This window comes from Nematostella vectensis, chromosome 9 (assembly GCF_932526225.1).
Source record: "Nematostella vectensis chromosome 9, jaNemVect1.1, whole genome shotgun sequence".
NCBI lineage: Eukaryota > Metazoa > Cnidaria > Anthozoa > Actiniaria > Edwardsiidae > Nematostella > Nematostella vectensis.
The window spans coordinates 7,028,832-7,048,206 of NC_064042.1; the positions used below are offsets into that span (position 1 = coordinate 7,028,832).

Sequence of the window (19,375 nt, forward strand, 5' to 3'; positions counted from 1 at the left end):
GCGCTGAAGTGCGGGACACCCATCGACTACAAAAACGATAAGTTAGGGTGCGGGTTCTACTTCACTACTGACGACGCCCAGTCCGTGAAAGAGGCCATCCCCGACGGAAACACCGTCTCCGACTTCCCAGTGTGTGACCACGGTCTCATCTGTCGCCCAGGGGTAAGCGGCGGCCAGTTCTCTAGGGGGCGCGTCTACTTTCAGTGTCCAGTGAACCCACCCAACAAAAAATGCGAGCAGTTCGTGTGGGCAGAACAACCCAAGGAGTCGGAGAGGAAGAAGCCGGCAGCGATATGGACGCCACCCACCATGAAGAAGAAGAAGGCGTCAGGAAGGGGCAGGAAGCAAACCCTCAACCCCCGCGCGGGCGCAAACGCAAACGCCCCACCAGCGTCTCCTTCACCAACCAAGGCTGCGTACACGGTGGAGGAGGAGGGGGAGGAGGAGGAGGGGGAGGACGGGGGTGCAGCACCTGTGGTGAAGAAGCAGAAGAAACAGTGGTTGTAGACAGCGACGACAGTAACAGCAGCTACGTAGTGGAGGAGAAGGTAGTGGTCGTAGACAGTGACGACAGCAACAGCAGCTACGTGGTGGGAGAGGTACCCCCTGATTACGCCTACCATGACGTGGTAGACTCGGCCAATAACTTACATGGCGTGGACTATTACGTCAAGAAGGTGGTGTGGGACTTGATGGGTGAAGTGTTGGGGTACAAGTCCTACCACGGGGAGAAGGACAGCTGGATAAACTGCTTCTACGAGGTTAGGGATGCTGTCAGGGAGAACACCGATTTTATGTGGGGTGGGTTGGACAGGGTGGTGAAAGCGCTTGGGTTCACCATGCGCTGGAGCCCTTGGTTCTCCTACATGGAGGAGGTTGTGAGCAACGGAGTCACCCCTAAGGATATGCTGGAGCTGTGTCGTAACGAAAGGCTACCTGGTATACTAGAGGGGAAGGAGGCAGAGGTTTGGGAAGTCACCAGGGACACTGCACACCGTATAGGGAAGGGGGCGCACCTCTTCCCGTTTGGGGATATATAGAGAGACTGCAGCCATTTTTTTACTTTTTAGTGTTTTATTGTTACCATTACAATTAGTATAAAAAAATGTATTTACTGGTTATAGGGTAATAAAAGAAGTGTTTGTAGTGGAAGTCACTCAGAGTCGTAGTGTTGACCTACACCTTGCAACTTGCGGACATTGCGCCTCTGGTGGTTGCGGGTACGGTATTCTCCACGTTTGAGCTTTTTCAGCAGCTGGGTTTTTTGTCGGGTCTTCTCTTTCATTTTCTTATCCATGAACTTGTGCACTTTTGCGTCCAGGTCTAGTAGCATTGGCTGGTACGTGCGTACGGCAGCACTGTACCCTAACTCGTAGTCGGTAGGGTGGTCCATGTCCTACGGGTGAAAACAGCGTGTTAGATGTATCTGACCCCCACCACTACTAACAGCAATATCAGCGTCCCTACTACTGCCATCCCTACTAAGGTCAAAGTGTGGAGTATTATTCTCATTCGTCTCTGGTGTATCACCTGTGGGTCCTCGTTGGGTGACGGTACTTGCGTCCCTTTGTCACAGGTGTCTTTATAATCGGCGTAATCTATTTGCATGCGTAGGTGGTCGTACTCCATGCGTAGGTGGTCGTACTCCATGCGTAGGGTTTCCTCGCGGTCTTCCAGGACACCAACTTCGTGGCTGAGGTTGGCATTTTCTAATATCGTCGCTGCGTTGATGGACTGTTCGTCCAGTAGTTCCCTTTCCAGGCCATACACCTTGCTGTTGAGGCTTGAGTTTTCTACTTCGTAGTCGTCGCATAGTGCTCGTAGCCTATCGCGCTCTCTCTCTATCTCCTCCACTTGCCCTGCTATCCTGTTCAATTTCCCGGACATAAACTCCCCTACCGCATCCACGTGGTCGCAATACGCTTCACAAAGTGCGTGCACGTCTCTCGTAGTTCTCGAGGTGGCGCTGAGGCGGTAACAACGTCTCAAGGTAGTTTCCCAAGCTGGGGGTTCCCTCTCGGTGTTGGTATCTTGGGCAGTAGGTTGGTCAGTCATCTTGTATTTTTGAGTCTGGGTTAGACTATGGGGAGTTTTGTGGTGTGCGTCGCCTTTTATACCCTTTAAATTGTTTGTGGACGCCAATGACGTCGTTGGGTGAGTTTCTGATTGGTTAGTGGTTAAGGTTACTTGTTTCTGATTGGCTTGGGTTATATTACCTCTTGGGATGTCTAGACAGTAGTGGAGAGGTCATCAGATCTGTTTTTCTTTGTCGCGGTTGTTTTCCTCGTAATCTATACGGGTACGCAGGTTGCCATTTTCTAGCCTTTCATCACGTAGTTGCATACGTAGGTTCTCGTTCTCCAGCTTTTCGTCACGTAGTACCTTTTCTAGGATGTGCACTCTGACACGGAGGTTTGAGTTTTCTGCTGCGTAGTCTCCGCACATCGTTTGTAATCCATCCCGCTCTTTCTCCAAGGTCGCCGCTCGCGCACGGCAGATTTCTATTTGTGCGTGGATCCCCTCCAGTGTATCACCCATTTTTAGGAGTTCCGCCATCATGTCGTTTAGGATACCGTTTGTCGTAGTCCCCAAGGTTCCCCAAGGTATGGCTGCTGTCTCGGTGTTGGTGTTTTGGTTAGACATCTTGTATTTTTGAGTCTTGGTTAGACTGTGGGGTTTAGTGCTGTGCATCGCCTTTTATACCTTTTAAATTGTCTAGCACTGGACGAAAAAACGGATTTGCAGATATAGTAAATATGTTTTGCAACTATGGTAAAGTCCATATTTACTCGCCTTTACTCAAATTCAAATATTGAATTTGCTTTATATTTGGCACCAAGACAAACCAAGTGAAGGCCGATTTTACTTCATATTTGCTAATATATCAAAAACAGTGCAAAGAACGGATTTGCATTTCTATTCACGCACCGGTAAATACGATAGCAAATGTTTTGTTTTCGTCATGTTTGCTTGCATTTGCTCATGATGCAAAGAGTGTATATTCATTATATTTACTACTACAGCAAGGGTCACTTTTGCAAATTATTTACCCATCAAAAAACATCTTAGCCAATTTGCCTTTTGCACGGCGTGCGAATGTTACCAATTAATACATTTGTTCTAAATTTGCAGTTAGGACAAACCAATAGATCCCATCTGCCCCTTCCCACAAAATATGTTAATATATATACAGAGAGACCAACAAGCATATCTACTGAAATCTTTTATTTCATGTATTTTCTGTAATCAGTAAAATATAATCGGTATTTATACATTTGGTTTGGTCCAATAAGTGTATATTTCAAAATAAATAAATTACTATAAACATTATTTTATCAGCTCTTGGTCAAAGTAATAATTCTTTGAATATTATTCTTTCAATATTCTAAATAAATCACATCTCCTTTATATAATAAATTGTAGCCTCATCTACTGTTTTTCGAGGAAAATAGTTCAATAATAAATCTGAATACTCATGAAATTGTTGTAATAAAAATCGTTGTGAATTTGTAAATCAAAGTCGATCACTATATGCTTCAACAGTAACATTTTTTGTGCCAACGCACAAGTCCATCATTCATAGCAAAATAGAGAAGATGGTGCTAATTCGAAAAGAATAGCTTGCATGTAGACAACCTAAAGCTGATGCTTCACAGCCCAATCGGGAGCACCAATTGGTGCAGTTCTTTTCGAATTAGCACCATCTTTCCTCCTGAACATCATGTTTGTGCTTCTCTGGCCCCTGCCCTTCCTAATTTTTTTTTCTAAGTAGGCCATCAATGAATCGGCCTCCTCACTCCTCCATAGAAGCTTATGCTTGTAAAGCAGTTTAGGTGCTTCCTCGTCAGACCCCTCATTTTCTCCATCAGACCCTGTGTGCTCTGAGGACATATAGCCCACAGACATGATTTCAAAGTATTTCCCTTTTCTCTCCTCGTTGATGCTAGAGCTTTCCCTCAAGGTCTTTTTTCGTAGCGTTGTTTTCTACAAAAAGAGAAGAGAAACAAATGTATTTGATTTTCTGAATATTGTGAGTTGTTGTCCAGGGAATTCTTGCCTTTTTGAATCATGCATTAAAAATTGAGATTTGGACCTTGACTATATAAACTGAATCACAAGAGTACCTTGTTTTTATGTGACTGTGAAATAGATACTAACCAAATACCTACTGCTATACACAATGAAGGTAATTTTTATTGTATTTTCCTTTTCACTCTTTACTAGTAGACACTATTAAACACTGATTATTAGTAGTTTTTGTTTCAAAGTCCGATGAATACCACTCTAAGGGGCCATTTACATAGACTAGGGTTCCTCGGGGGGAGGGGGGGATTTGGATTTGATAATTGGTAGATATATCTAGCAATAGTCTGGCAATGGGATAGGAGACCAACATCTTAGAGGATTAAGGTCTTCATAATTATTTATGCCATAGATATCACATGAATCATTAGTTTTAGTCATACTCACTGTGTTAAGCCGGCTGCGCTTTCTCTGCCTGTTTAAGGTGGCATCATAACTGTCATTTGCTTTTGTGACATGCTCCCTCTTTTTAGTTCTGAAATGGACATGCATTGCAGCTGCAAAAGAAAAAAAAGGAATTTGTCATCAGGGGCAGATGCAGGAATTTTCCATAGGGGTGGTTGCAGTACTAATTTGAACTGGTGGGGAGTATAATGGATCATTGATTAAATGGGTATCATCATGGGTATATGTATAGGTGTATGGTGGATGTGTGCCTCTGGTCATGAGTCAAGGTTAGTAGCGAAAGACCTGTGAGGAAGCAGACGATTTTGCCTTCAATCTAAACAGTTTGGTTTCTTAACAATATCCAGGGTCCAGAATAAGCTTTTGAAAAAGGTTGTCTGCTGAGATGAACGGTCATACTCACTGTGGACGGATCATGCTTCATTTGCAAACTTTATTAGATCTGAGATCAGAGTTTTAAGTTGACGGCGGTGGTTAACTGCTGGTTCCTGCCTTCTAATGAAACCCCTGATATTGATTGCTTATATTGATTATGTTGACTGACTTTGAATTAAGTGTCATCCTTTTTTCGAACCAAAGCATAAAATACTGGACAACTAAAACTTATAGTAAAAAGACACAATAAAAAATGCAATATTTCTTAGGGATTTTCCGCTGAAAATGTAAAAAGGTTGTTTTCTTACCATTGAAAATCATCATTCTATATCTGGTTGCATTTGTTGTGTTTTTTTTTCTGGGGTAGCATTATCTCAGGAAAAAACAACAATAATTAAAACAACAATTGATTTGGTATTTGAAATCTAGGCTGACAATATTGGCATTGTTCTGTGATTAATTATTCTTAATGATTACCAGAAAAATAAAGAGATGCCAAGCAATGTACTAGCTCAATAACAACCGAGCATAATCTTAAAAAAAAACATTGATTTGTATAAAATACAATTCAATAAAACAAGCGCTTCATGTGAAGAATATAAGATTTCTCCGCTGGCCAGATAAGATAGAACCGAAGGCTCTTTAGCGTACGGCGGAACGCTGATTCGAATCGAATGAGACACTACTCAAAGAGGAAAAAGATCACCTAAACTCGAAAGGTTGCAATTAAAGACAAAAAATAATCAAGAAACGAATAAACAAGAACTGGTTCCGGTCAGTTAGGCTTACCTGAAAGTCTCTGAGGCTCCCTTTCGGCGAGAATTTCAGCGAGTTCTGTCTTCACTGTTGAATTCTCACCTCACGCACGCAGTCGCTGATTTCCCGCATTTAAAGCTCTGTTTTCCCTCCAAACTTGAAGGTTATGTGGTCAACATGTTTTCATTGGTAGGCTTTGCCATTCGATTTGATGTCATTGAAAGAAATAGCGAATCTTTTGGCGTGGATTTAGAGAGAAGTTAGATGAACCAAAGTCACACTTCTAAACACGCTATGCGAATAGCCCGCCGTGGTAGTCACGTGAAGGGAAAACAATAGATACGCTTGCGCGTCACTTCCTCTCGCATATATGACGACTGACTTCCTCTCCGCCGGTGAAGCTGTTATTATTACTGCTAAAGGCAAAGTAATCCTAAAATAATGCGAATATCAATTTTTCATCGCTTTTTCTTTCTGCCAAAATACAAATCACTTGGTTAAACAAGAAACCGAATATTCTTAAAGCTATTTATATGCGTTTCATAAAACGTTCCTGATATTAGCCAAAAAATATTATGTTTAGAAACTAAATTAACTTCTAAACTACGGAAAATATTTTCTAAGTCCAACGAATATGATGAAATTTAGAACTAATGAAAGACACTTAAATCTCCTAAAGATTATAAGTTTTCGATAAAGGCAAAGAAAGTTACTTAAAGTCAATACTACATTTAAAGGAGTTCAAGTTAACAATCAATATCTACTTAAAGTTGCTACTGACTATAAGAGCCCTACTTAAATGTAACTTAAATTCTTTTTTAAAGTTACTACTGACTTTAAGTGTGGCCTTTAAATGCAACATATAGACAGTAGTAAATTTAAGGTACATTTTGGATATGTCTTAAATGCACTTAAATTCTTTATTTCGTCCAGTGTCATAATTATTTATAATATAGACACCAGTGTTTTGCTAGATAATAAGCTTATATACACAACTCGTAAAATTATAATATAGGAAACTACATTCGGGACCTCGAGTGATGAATTCTGATGAATCATTTGAAGCGATTTTGTCTGTTTTCTGTGTATGTCTATATAATTAAGATAAAAAACGGTGGTAGTAAGATTACATGGCCAATGCTTACAATTTAGCTTTCTCTGCTCTAATATTCGGACTCCAGCTTCATGGAGGACGCCATCTTGTGAGTGGAATACAAGTGTCACGTGGTTTTACTGTATGTAAGCGACATACAGAGAAACCACGTGACTGTGACGCAAGATACTAAAATATCTTGACTGCGGGATTTTCGGACAATGTTTTAAGGGTAAAATAAATAAGTTATTTACCGACTTGGGGTCGGTCCGAATAGAGAAAAACTGTGACAGAGGTCTGGGAAATGCTGACCGAGGCCGGACCTCTTAGCCGGTAAATAACCTATATATTACACCGCCATCTGGCCGCTCTCGCCTTTTTTCCATCAAACCCGCGTATAAGAAACACACACAAAAAACTCGACGATTTTCACTAGTATCTTGATGATGATTTTATATATTGGCCTACTAAAAGCGACAACAAAACAATTTGTCGCACACGACTGTCACCGTCAAACACTAAGTGATATTAAAACACACCTTGCAGATATAAGTAAAGATAATCTAGTGAGTGTAAATCCATGCAAATCTAAATTTGATCTTTGAACTGTATTTGCACAAAATACAAACATGAAATTTACATACAAATTTACAACCCAAGCAAATTATTCAAAGTTGATCTTTGAACTGTATTTGCACAAAATAAAAACATGAAATTTACATAAAAATTTACCATCCAAGCAAATCAGTCAAAGTTGATCTTTGAAATGTTATTTGCACAAAATACAAACATGAAATTTACATACAAATTTACCATCCAAGCAAATTATTCAAAGTTGATCTTTGAAAAGTGTTTGCACAACATGCAAATATAAAATTTGTATACACGTTTACTACCAAAGCAAATCAGGCACCAAATATAGTGCCTGATATTTACATCATATTTGCGCGATAGGCAAAGTTGTGTAAATCCGTTTTTTCGTCCAGTGTAGACAGCAGTGGTGAGGTCATCGGGAAGGGTTCTGGTTGGTCTATGCTTGACTATGCCCGCTGGGATGGCCAATCGTAGGTCTAGATAGTGTGTGACGTCATAATATCCTATAGGACATGGGTCATGATTGGATGGTTTTCAAAAAAGTGTTTTATTGGCTGGTTGGTTCTATAAAAGAGGGTGTATTCTCACTAGAGTTTCAGTCCCCTTGGCTGTTCCAGCCATGGTTAACAACGGGAACGGAAATGGGTGTGACGACAACGACGGTGACGATTGGCTTAGACGCTTGTTGGAGGTGCTACCAGACCCAATCGAGGAGGATAACTACCTCCCCCCAGATTTCTTCTACGATAGTCTTGCTGACTCACCCCAGTTTGCTTCCCTCGATGAGTTGTTCAACTACATAAACTATTATAGCAGCCTAGAGGATGACTGTGTGTCTTCCGAGGGCCCTTTTTTGGACGTAGCTGGTCCTTCTGGGGGACATAAAGGTGGAGGCAGTGGTGGGGTGAAGCGGCCGTACGATTCCGAGGTGAGGAGGAAGAGGCTGACAGTGATAAGGAGAGTGTGGTGTACGAACTGCGGCAAACATCCACCAAACGGTCTACTAAAATGCGCACCGATTGCACCGATTATGATTTAAAGGTCGATTTACCTTTGCGTGATACCATAGAGGAGGCTTTGGAAGATGTGGAGGGAGTATTGGACAGGGTGCTCGACGATACGTTACGTGGGGTCCAAGGGCATGATTACGCGCGTATCACCATTGACGCTCCCTCTTTAAGAAACCCAATTGCGTTACCATTTATGCGCCGTCACCAACTTACCCCTCAACGAATCATGGGTGTCATAGAGACGGTTGTGCAATCTAACCAACAGTTTGTGTTCGAGGGAGACTTCAGGCTCCATGTTATCCGTACCCACCTCCCATCAGGGGCTGGGAAGAACAATGTTAAGAACTCTTGTACATTGAACACGTGCGATTTGGAGGAAGGGGAAAAGAAGTATTATTCGCATTCAGAACAGTGACGGGTTGTGTGCTGCACGCGCTATTGCTGTTGGTATGGCGTGTCTGACTAAGGACCCTAATGCCACCAAGTTGTATAAACCGACACGGGGTCGCACACGTGGCCCTTTGCTCCCCTTGCAAACGGAGCGTGCCAAGATGTTGCATGCTGAGGCTGGTGTGCCCGAGGGGCCATGTGGGATCCCTGAAATCCAACAATTTCAACGTCATCTAGAAGGGCAAGGATTTGAGTTGAATGTGGTGTCCCGGGAGCATGCTAACACTGTGATCTACTCTGGAGACTTACCTGACCCTAAGTATAGGCTTTACCTATATTATGCCAGGGGTCATTTCGACTACGTCAAAAGCATGCCAGGGTTGCTAGGCCGTTGCTATTATTGTACAGTGTGCAAGAAAGGGTATGATAGTGGACAACAGCACAAGTGTGTGAACTTGTGTTATGGCTGCGGTGAGTTGGATTGTTCCCCTTTAGTACCACCGCCCGAACAAGACCACCGTTGGAATTGGAAGTATTGCCCCGAGTGTAACAGATACTTCCGTACACCCAAGTGCTTTGACAACCATAAACTTGTTAAGCCTAGGGGGATAGTTGGTAAGAAGAATGTCACCCCACGGTCATACTGCCAACTATACCATAAATGTGAGACATGTGGCAAACGTATCGATATGGTTGCTATCCAAAAGGAGGGGAGGGGACATGTATGCGGGGAGTACAAGTGTACCGTTTGCAAGGAAGTGGTCCCCCCTGGCCACTTGTGTTACGTAACGGTAGGCGCCGATGCCCTACCAAAGGATAAGGACGACGACGATAGCATGCGCATTATCGTCTTCGATGTCGAGGCTATGCCACTGGGTGAGAAACATACGCCGAATTTTGTGGGTGCTCAAAAACTGTGCGACACGTGTAAGGAGTGGCCGATGGACCGTTTGGAGTGTGGTACTTGTGGGGTCCGGAAACACAGTTTTGTCACTATCCAAGCGTTTTGTGACTGGCTGTTTGGTACACATGCCTGGCGCATAACTTCAAAGGCTACGACTCCTACTTTATTTTGGAGTACCTTTTCGAGAATGGTATCAAACCTAATGTGATCTTCACTGGTGGGAAGGTGATGCATTTGAAGGTAGACTCACTGAAGATCGATATGAAGTGCACTTTGAACTTCTTACAGATGCCATTGAGTAAACTCCCCAAAGCTTTTGGGTTCGACCATATCTCCCAGTAGGGTGTTTTTCCTCACTTTTTTAACACTGTCGAGCACCAAGACTATGTTGGGCCAATGCCCGATTTGAGTTACTATGACTTACGGGGTATGAAGGAAGAGGATGCCCAATGGCATCGGGAGCAAGTTTCCCGTGGGGTGGTGTTCAACTTGAGGGAGGAGCTCGCCATTTACTGTCACCAGGATGTTGAGGTGTTGAAGAAGGCTGTGGTGGCTTTCGATAAACTTATCATGGATGCTGTTGGTCTCCACCCATTTAAAATAGCTATCACCATAGCTTCGCTGTCGAGTCGGATCTTACGCTCGAGATTTTTGGAGAAGGGCGCAATTGGGCTAATCCCCTTACGTGGGTATCGTGGCCACGATGTGCAGTCTTTGAAGGCACTGCAGTGGTTGAAATACCTGGAGCACCGTGAAGGTGATGGGGTGTGTATCCAACACGCGGGGAACGGAGGGGAGGTGCGCCTAGCTGGTAGAATTAAGGTGGATGGTTACGCAGCTGCCACTTACACTGTCTACCAATACCAAGGATGTTTTTACCATGGCTGCTCTACTTGCTTCCTACCCGATACTGTTAACCCCTTAACGCACACCACTATGCGGGAGCTCCGTGATCACACGCGTGCTACAGAGTTGCGTCTGAAGGCCTTAGGGTATAATTACGAGGAGGTTTGGGAGTGCCAATTCGATGCCCGGTTGAACAGTGATGTAAAACTACAAGCCATTGTAGGGGAGGTGGAACACTCGGTCCCCCTCAACCCCCGTGACGCCTTCTTTGGTGGTAGGACTAATGCCATCCAATTGCATTATGAGGCGAAAGTGGAGGAGGGTGAGCGGATACACTACTATGACTTCACATCGCTGTACCCCTGGGTGAACGCTACGTGTGAGTACCCAGTTGGTCACCCCGATGCCATTGTCACCGAGAACTTTGAAGAGGACCTCCACGTATACAAAGGGTTGATGAAAATCCGTGTGTTACCTCCCCGTAACCTCTTTTTCCCTGTCCTCCCAATCCGTGTCAACCAGAAACTGATGTTCCCACTATGTCTCCGCTGTGCCGAGATGGGGGGCAAGGGGGTTGTAACCACTCGGATGAGGAGCGGGCGTTTACAGGGACGTGGTGCCACCCCGAGATCTTCAAGGCCCTTGAGGAAGGCTACACTGTGCTCCGTGTTTACGAGGTATGGCACTGGAAGAAGTTGGAGCGCTTGTTCAAGGGGTATATCGATACCTTTTTGAAATACAAGCAGGAGGCCTCGGGGTGGCCAGCGTGGTGCGACACCGATTCCGACAAGCAGCGTTACCTCGACGAGTACGAACAGCACCAAGGTATCCGTTTGGACAAGGAGAAAGTCGCGAAGAACCCAGGTCTCCGTAGTGTGGCGAAGATGGCCTTAAATTGTATGTGGGGGAAGTTCGGAGAACAACCCAACCCAAGACGCACCAAATACGTTAGCGAGCCTATAGAGTATTTCGACTTGCTGGTGAACGATAGTGTCGAAGTGAACGACGTGTTCATTGTGAACGATGACCTTATCCAAGTTCACTATAAATTGGGGGAGAAATTCCAAGAGTTGAAACCACACACTAATGTTGTAGTGGCGGCCTTCACCACGGCGTTTGCGCGGCTGAGGTTGTTTGGGGTAATGAAACGCCTAGGGCCACGTTGCCTGTATCATGATACGGACAGTGTTATCTTTTTACAACGCCCTGGGGAGTGGATGCCACCCCTTGGTGACTACCTAGGGGATTTGACTAGCGAATTGGATGGAGGGGATTTCATTAACTGTTATTCTTCAACTGGTCCAAAGAGTTATGGGTACACTACTTACAGTGGGAAATCTGTGTGTAAGGTAAAAGGACTGCACTTGAACATCCGCACAGCAGGTATTGTCAACCAGAAGACTATGATGGAACTCTTGGCTGAGGAGGGTGAAGAGCGTCACGTTGCTCTCCCTTATACCATTCACCGCAATGTAGAGAAAAGAACCTTGCACACGATACCAGCGTACAAAACTTTTAAGATGGTGTATAACAAACGGGTGCGCAGAGGTGTGTCTACCTACCCCTATGGTTACTACTTACTGTAAAGCCTACTAAATAACGGTAGTAATGATAATAAAAAAAGAAGGTACCCCCATCGGTGGTGGTGTGTGTCTTATTTTTCGCATAAATAAGGGGGTGGTGGTAGTTGGGGTATCACTTGCGACATGGGTTGCTTTGGTGCGGATCCTCTCCACCCACGTTTCGATTGTCGTACGGCATTGGAGCGCATGCGCTGCCTCTTTGCGTGTTGCGGGGGTAATATTAACATTCGAGACTCGCAGCTCGATGGCAAAGCCCCCAACGAAAGCGAAAGTAAAAAAAAAATATGTTACGAAGAAGAGGAAGAGGGGGAGGGTGGGGGGAGGGGGGGAGAAGGAGGGGAAGAAGAAGATGACCAAGAAAGCTATCGACCAGCTTCTTTATCAAATCTATTACGATCCAAATCGTCCAGCAGCTTTGGGGGGAGTGAGCAAACTACTCCGAGCGGTACGTTCCAAAGGGGTGAGTCGGGCCCAAGTGGAAGCATGGCTTCGGACTCAATCCACTTACACGCTCCATAAGCCCTATAGGCGGCGTTACTCGCGCCAACGGGTGGTGGTGAATGGGATGGATGAGCAATGGCAAGCGGATTTGTGTGATATGCAGTCGTATAGCTCGGTCAATGATGGATACAAATACATACTCACTGCGATTGACGTGTTGAGCAAGTACGGTTGGGCTGTCCCCTTGAAAGACAAAACAGGCCCCCAGATCGTTAAGTCGTTCGAGACCATTTTCAAAGGTGGACGTCAACCCGAGAAGCTTCAAACGGATGACGGTACTGAGTTCAAGAACCGGACTTTTCAAGCGTTCCTTAAATCCAAGGGGATCCATTACTTCTCTACGCGTAGTGAGCTGAAGGCTTCTGTGGTGGAGCGGTTTAACCGTACCCTTAAGACTTGGATGTAGCGCTGGTTTACCCATAAGGAGACCCGTCGGTACATCGAATTGTTACCCGAGTTGGTTAATAACTACAACCATTCCTATCACCGTAGCATCCGCCGCGCCCCCGCGGATGTAGTTACGTATGACGATGCCCAGGAGGTGTGGGGTGTCCTGTATGGGGGAAAAAAGACGGGGGTGAAAGCCAAAAAGAGGCTGCCACCAAAATTTTACGTTGGTGATAAAGTGCGGATCAGTAAAGTCAAGCACATCTTTGCCAAAGGGTATATCCCTAACTGGACAGAAGAGGTGTTTACGGTGGGTCAGCGGTACAACGACCCAAAACAAAAAGACTATGCGTACCGTCTTCGCGAGTACGACGGGTCATGGCTGGAGGGGCGGTTTTACGAACCCGAACTGCAACCTGTCCACATCGACGAGGAGAAAGAACTGTACCGCATTGAGAAAATAGTCAAGACACGCGGGAAGGGGAGGGGGAGAGAGTACCTTGTGAAGTGGCGCGGGTGGCCTGCCAAGTACAATAGTTGGGTACCTGCCCAGCAAATGCATAAAATCGCATGAGTCGTGCGTTCCCCCCTCAGTTTCCCATGCACCATGACGGACCAACAGCAATTCTACGTAACGTTACCCAGCAACGCCATCGAAGGTGCTCTCCCTGGTAACACCATCAGCGATTTCACCATATGGACGCCAAAAACTTTTGACTTACGTAGTGGGAGGTGGCAAGTGGGGTTGGTGCACCTTATCTACCCTAGGACATGGTTGAAGTTCCCACCCGAGGATAGCGATATTTGGATCTACCATAAGACCCCTGACCCTGATTGGTATGCCAGTTGGGCTGACAAAGACAACCCTAGCGCCCTTATCCCCCAAGATAAAATAAATAATAAATGGACGCACATCAAACTGGATGACTTCCAAGCCCCAAAGTGGCATCAAGTCGCCTTCAACCTCAAGAAAGCGGTAGACCAATTCAACGCTGGTAGGGTGAAAGTGAGACAGCAACTTGGCCAAGGTAATGTGGTGGATGTGCTTGTTGCAATAGATACATTGACGAGACAGACCAACATAGCAATAGCGAAAGGGAACCAACTTCTCCTACGGCCACGGGTGGCTATGGCGATAGGGTACAGGCAATGGATTTCGGGGGAGTGGGTCATGCAATTGCACCCTAACGACGGTGTCCTCCCACCCGATTACCAGTTTGGCCCAACCGAAGCACACAGAACTCTGTTGAACTGGGTCCCCTTTAGTTATGATGCTTTGAGCTTGTTCCCGGGTTCCGGGGACTTCTACCCACCGACCTCCCGGCCCTTTGCCTCCAAGGAGTCCGACATCACCATCGAAAATCTACAACCCTTCCAAAACATGTACGTGTATTCCAACATGTCCGAGGGGAACCTCGTCATAGGGAGTGATAACAGCAATCTCTTGCGTGTAATAACACCCGAAGGGGGGTATGGCGGTGCTGTGGAGCGGGATTTCACCGTGCCCTATTACTTCCCGGTACGCACCCAACTCGTGGATAGGGTCCACTTCTATATAACTGACGATAAAGGGCAACCCATCTCATTCCAGTCCGGCGCAGTGGTGGGGACATTGCATTTCCAACCCGTCCGGTTCGCTTGAGCGATGACGAATAGAGAGTACATATTTTGCGTGTCCAGTTCTGACAGGGAGGAAGGGGGTGAGATTGGTGATTTTGTTGTGAGGTGCTCCCAGACGCTTGACCTACGTGATGGGAGGTGGGAGGTGGGGGTCGCCTCCGTTAACTACCAACCCCACTACAACACCTTTTCCCCCGACGAGCACGACATCTGGGTTATGTGCAAACACCTAGACCACCAAATCGCCTCCCCCTCCTCGACAGCTGTGCCTTACTATCAATGGCACCGGGTGACCCTCCGGCAATCGAAGATGGCCAATTGGTTGCAGTTGACCGAAAACTTACGGGTAGCGATCGACGGCTTTAACACGTCTAGGCAAACCACGAGGCAAGCGCTACAACAGAATTACCTGGATTTAGGAATGGTACCCGACGAGTACAACGAGAAAGTGGTGTTCAAAGTAGGCTGGGGTAGCCGTGTGTTGATGCGGAGGCGGCTTGGGGCGAGACTTGGCTACACTGACGCCAGTCTCTCTGATGAGGGGCCATTCTACGCCACGTTATCACCCCCAAACGACGTAGGGGGTGTCTCCCACCCTATAGTGATAAGGGGTGCCCTCCCCCCTGACTATCCCATCACTGAGAGAGAGGCGCCGAATCTGCCGGAGGGGGTTGTTAGTCCGCATCTGTTGCCTCAATGGACTGTGTTTGATTGCTCCCTCCCCCAACCGCCGAACAGTGCAAATATCCGCGAGTACCCATCCAGGTCTCACCCGGTTTTCGACATCAAATCCTTCCAAAACATGTACTTGTACTCGAATATCACCGATAGCAACTACATCCTAGGGAGCAGTACCCGGAATGTATTACGCGTGATGGTCGACAAGGGGGAACCTGGTGAGAGGGGTGTAGAACGGGTTTTCGACCGGCCATTCTACTTCCCCCTACGCCTACAACTCATCGACGAGATCCACCTCTATATAACAGACGACACGGGTAGAACAATACCATTCTTGTCGGGGAGCTTTGAGGTGACACTTCATTTTCGGCGTACGGCACTGTCATGAGCGTTTTAGCTGGGCTAGCTGCACCTCTCTTAGCCCCTCTCCTTAGTCCTATCCTTGGCCCTCTCTTTGGTGGGCAAAAAGGGAGCGGCTCCCACGCAATAGCCGACGCTGGTACAATAAGAGGATATAACATCAGCAACCCACCCCCTTTCATCGATTTGGAGCAACGGGGGATGGGGAGCCAAGCGTTCCAAGGCGCCCCCATTGGACAATTGGGGTGGGGAAACAACCACGGTGAAGCGTTCAGCGGTTACCCTGTGGTGGTACAAACAGGAGGTGGCCTCGGTTCACTCCACACAGAATTACCCTTTGACGTCTCAGGGAGCACCCCTATTGGCCATACGACGTTCAAAACCGCCTCCCCTAGCACAAAAAGACAAATTTCCCATAGAGTAAAAATTATGCCAAAAACTGTACCCCTCGGGAGCACCCCCACAAAACCAAGGAGAAGCCAACCCAGTCACCGCCGCCGCCGTAGAGTCACACCCTCCTACAGACGCCAAAGGGGTGGGGCAAGGCCTATGGATGTCTTCGGCTAGGGGAAAAAGATAAAACTACCCACAGGTGACGTCACACCCCCAGTTCACACCCACCCTTGCCACGAAGAAGAGCTCTCCCACCTACCATGAGTGTCGCCACTGTTTTCTCGGGGTCACAGCAGGTGGCTAACCCTGGTGTAGGGTTGTTCACCATGCCAGCCACAGACGTGGCCTTGAAAGATGGGAAGTTTATCCCCTACACCCCCACCGATGAAAGCTCCGACCACATCGAGTGGTACATCCACCCTACCACCACCTACATTGACCTCCAAAAAACACACATAAAACTGAAAGTCAAAATCACCAAGGTCGGTGGTGGGAACCTCACTGTCGGTGAGCATGCCGCCTTTGTGAACAACGCTGGCAATTCAATGTTCAGACAAGTCAAGGTTGAGTTGAATAACATCCCTGTCACCTTACAAACGGACTCGTATCCGTTCAAATCCTACATCAGTAACCTATTAAACTACACCAGGGAGGGGCAAGATTCCTTCTTAGGGTGTAGTCTTTGGCACAAAGATACGGCCGGCCACATAGACGTCGCCGAAGTGGCGGGGGGTGGGGCAACGAACGAAGGCCTAAAAAAACGCGCCGCCTACACAGCCCAAAGTGTGGAAGTTGGCCTCATCGTCAACCTACACATTGATATCTTTAAGTGCGGACGGTACTTGTTGAGTGGTGTCCCAATGAAGATCAGGTTGGAGATGTCGAAAGCAGCCTTTGCCCTCATGGGGAGTGGCAAGTTCGTCATCACCCCAGGCTCCACCCTCCGTTTGTACCACGTCACCCCAACAGATACGGTAGCGCTAACCCACGCCAACGAGCTGGTGCACCATAAATTGGCCAAGTACCCTGTAACCACGGCTGTAGTCAAAACGGAGCAGGTTGAGAATGGGAAACTCACCAAAAGATTCAACGATCTATGGAATGGGCTCATCCCAAAGCGAATGGTATTTGGTATCATCACCAACGAGGCCTACGCTGGGAGTTTCACAAAGAACCCCTTCAATTTCATCTTTACGAACGTCACTAACATTGAGCTACGGGTGAATGGGGTCGAGTTCCCCTTCACTAACATCAAAAACAACGCTGGGGACGCCATAGATTTGTACTACATGATGCACGAGGGTATAAATGGGAAAGCGGCCCGCGCAAAAGGCCTGAACATCACGCGAGAAGAGTTTTTTGGCGGGTACGGTTTGGTCGTCTATGACCTCACGTCCGCAGGAAACGCGTCATCCGGGTACTTTCAGCCACAGTATAAAGCACGGTGTCACTGGACTTGAACTTCAGTACGGCCCCTGCCGAGGTGCTCACAGTAGTGCTGTACGGGGAGTTCAACAACACCATGGAAATAGACAGTGCCCACAATATAATGTACACCATCCAAGGGTAAAAGGACCAGAGAAAAAAAGAAGACATGAATGCTGACCTCCAACTGGACGCAATGTCCACAGAGGAGTTGGAGGCAATAGCCCTCAGTGACCGTTACATAGAGCCCGTGTTCGAAGGGGTATATCCGTCGGACCTCCTACCTACCACTATCCCAGAGAATGGGTACGACTACTCAGCATACATTATAAACACCGACCCGAGTGGTAGGCCTGGCACCCACTGGTTAGCAGCCTTCTTCACACCAGACCGCTGCGAATGGTTCGACAGTTTTGGGTTTGGTCCAGAAGCATATGGCAAGGTTATGGTAGACTTCTGCGCCCTGCGCCCCCGGTTGGTAACAAACCCGCACCGTCCCCAAGCTTGAAACTCAGCCGTATGTGGACAGTATTGCCTATTTTTCTTGTACCACCGCACCCGTGGGGAAACCCTAAGGGGAATCGTCTCAAAGTTTGGTAGTCAGCACAATTGGAACGACCAAGTAGTGTGTTCGTTTGTACACGACCTGGTGTGTCATGGCGCAAGCAAACACGGCACCCAACGCAGGCGGTGCCCTTGGCGCCAGTGCGCTGTGAAACAACACCATTTAGTGCACGGGGACGATAATAATAATAATTATAATAATCATAACCTGTGGATGTGGCCCTAGTATAGAGTAGACAATTACAATAAAAAACATGTAATGGGTACCCTGTGTCTTGTCTCATTATTCCCCACTGCTTATATATACGAGGGGTAGGACAAAGTGGACGACACTAAACTATCCCCACCCCAGGATGGAGGACCGACGGTTCCGTTGCCCCTGTGCCATTATGGTTGTGGGGCCAAGCCAATCGGGGAAGACAACATGGGTACAGAACTTGTTGCGACAAGCCCCTAAGGCTTTCGACAAACAATTCCGCAAAGTAGTTTGTTGTTACGGTCAATGGCAACCTAAATACGATTGGATGCAGAAAAAATTAGGGGTTGAATTCCACCAAGGACTACCCGACTCTGTCACCGAACTGTTTGGGAGACACGACACCCCTGGTTTGCTCATCATAGACGATCTGATGGACCAAATCGATAGGGCATTGAAAATCTTCACCCAAGAATCCCACCACCATGACATCACGACCATATTCATCTCACAGAACCTATTCCCTGGGGGGAAATCACGCACAGCGTCGATCAATAGCCATTTCTTTGTGATGTTCAAAGACCCTAGGAACAAGTTAGGGGTGCGTACGCTCGCGCAGCAAGCGTTCCCGGGGCAATTAGACTATGTCATGGACGCCTACGACCAAGCCACTAAAGAGCCTCATAGTTGTTTGTTGATTGACTTCCACCAAAAAACCCCTGACACCCTCCGTCTCCGTTCCCACATTTTACCAGACCAGTCACCCATGTACGCTTACCTACCCAAGGACTCTAAAGGTGAATCTGTATATATAGAAGGTAAGGAGGGGGGTAGCACCTCAGTCAACGATGCCCAACGTAAGAGGAAGAGGTCCAAGGGGTGGGTGGACCCCGACGACCCGCATACGGCCTACGGCAAGCGCAAGGCGCGAGGCGTCAGGGTACGCCCGCGCCAGGTACAGGGCTGAAGCGAGGTTCAACCGGCGCCATGGGATGTCACCCCCCACACCCCCTGAAGGGGTGTCGTCCCTCTCTTCGTCCAACAAATCACCATCATCATCATCATCGTCATCATGACCATCGCGACCGTCGCAGCGGTCACCACGACCACTACCACCACTATCACAACCGACACCGCTAGCACCAACACTCTCCCCCCTATCAGCCTCGACCCCAATGAGCCCACCTAACATACCACTACCAACTCCCCCTT

General features: G+C 47.0%; 3 protein-coding genes across 11 annotated transcripts in view; 1 reads left to right on the plus strand and 2 right to left on the minus strand.

Annotated features, from left to right (window-relative positions):
• The window catches only part of LOC116601884, a 57,776-nt gene that overhangs the window by 21,497 nt on the left and 16,904 nt on the right, over window positions 1-19,375 (plus strand). For 2 of the 9 annotated variants that reach the window (XM_048732234.1, XM_048732236.1), the window contains exon 1: window positions 2,472-2,603. The exons of 4 other annotated variants lie outside the window; for them this stretch is intronic. The gene's annotated coding sequence lies outside the window, so the exon portion shown is untranslated. Of the gene's footprint in view, window positions 1-2,471; window positions 2,604-6,925; window positions 7,046-19,375 lie in introns of those variants that run through there. 3 more of the 9 variants (XM_048732233.1, XM_048732235.1, XM_048732239.1) reach the window with 2 other exon arrangements.
• Window positions 1,055-2,055, minus strand: LOC116601886. Its single transcript, XM_032362707.2, has 2 exons — window positions 1,531-2,055; window positions 1,055-1,396 (listed from the first exon to the last, which is right to left on the minus strand). Exons 1-2 carry the CDS (start codon window positions 2,053-2,055, stop codon window positions 1,154-1,156), a joined length of 768 nt encoding a protein of 255 aa, XP_032218598.1. The 3' UTR covers window positions 1,055-1,153.
• On the minus strand, window positions 3,211-5,299 carry LOC116605578. The gene is made up of 3 exons (XM_048732253.1): window positions 5,172-5,299; window positions 4,471-4,580; window positions 3,211-3,984 (listed from the first exon to the last, which is right to left on the minus strand). Exons 1-3 carry the CDS (start codon window positions 5,185-5,187, stop codon window positions 3,637-3,639), a joined length of 474 nt encoding a protein of 157 aa, XP_048588210.1. The 5' UTR covers window positions 5,188-5,299; the 3' UTR covers window positions 3,211-3,636.

Excerpts from the sequence above, each read along its gene's own strand:
- LOC116601886 (XM_032362707.2), bottom strand. The coding sequence starts at position 2,055 with ATGACTGACCAACCTACTGCCCAAGATACCAACACCGAGAGGGAACCC. Across the intron at positions 1,397-1,530 it reads CACCCAACGAGGACCCACAG|GACATGGACCACCCTACCGA; the intron begins GTGATACACCAG and ends TTTCACCCGTAG.
- LOC116605578 (XM_048732253.1), bottom strand. Across the intron at positions 3,985-4,470 it reads AGCGCAGCCGGCTTAACACA|AAAACAACGCTACGAAAAAA; the intron begins GTGAGTATGACT and ends CTCTTTTTGTAG.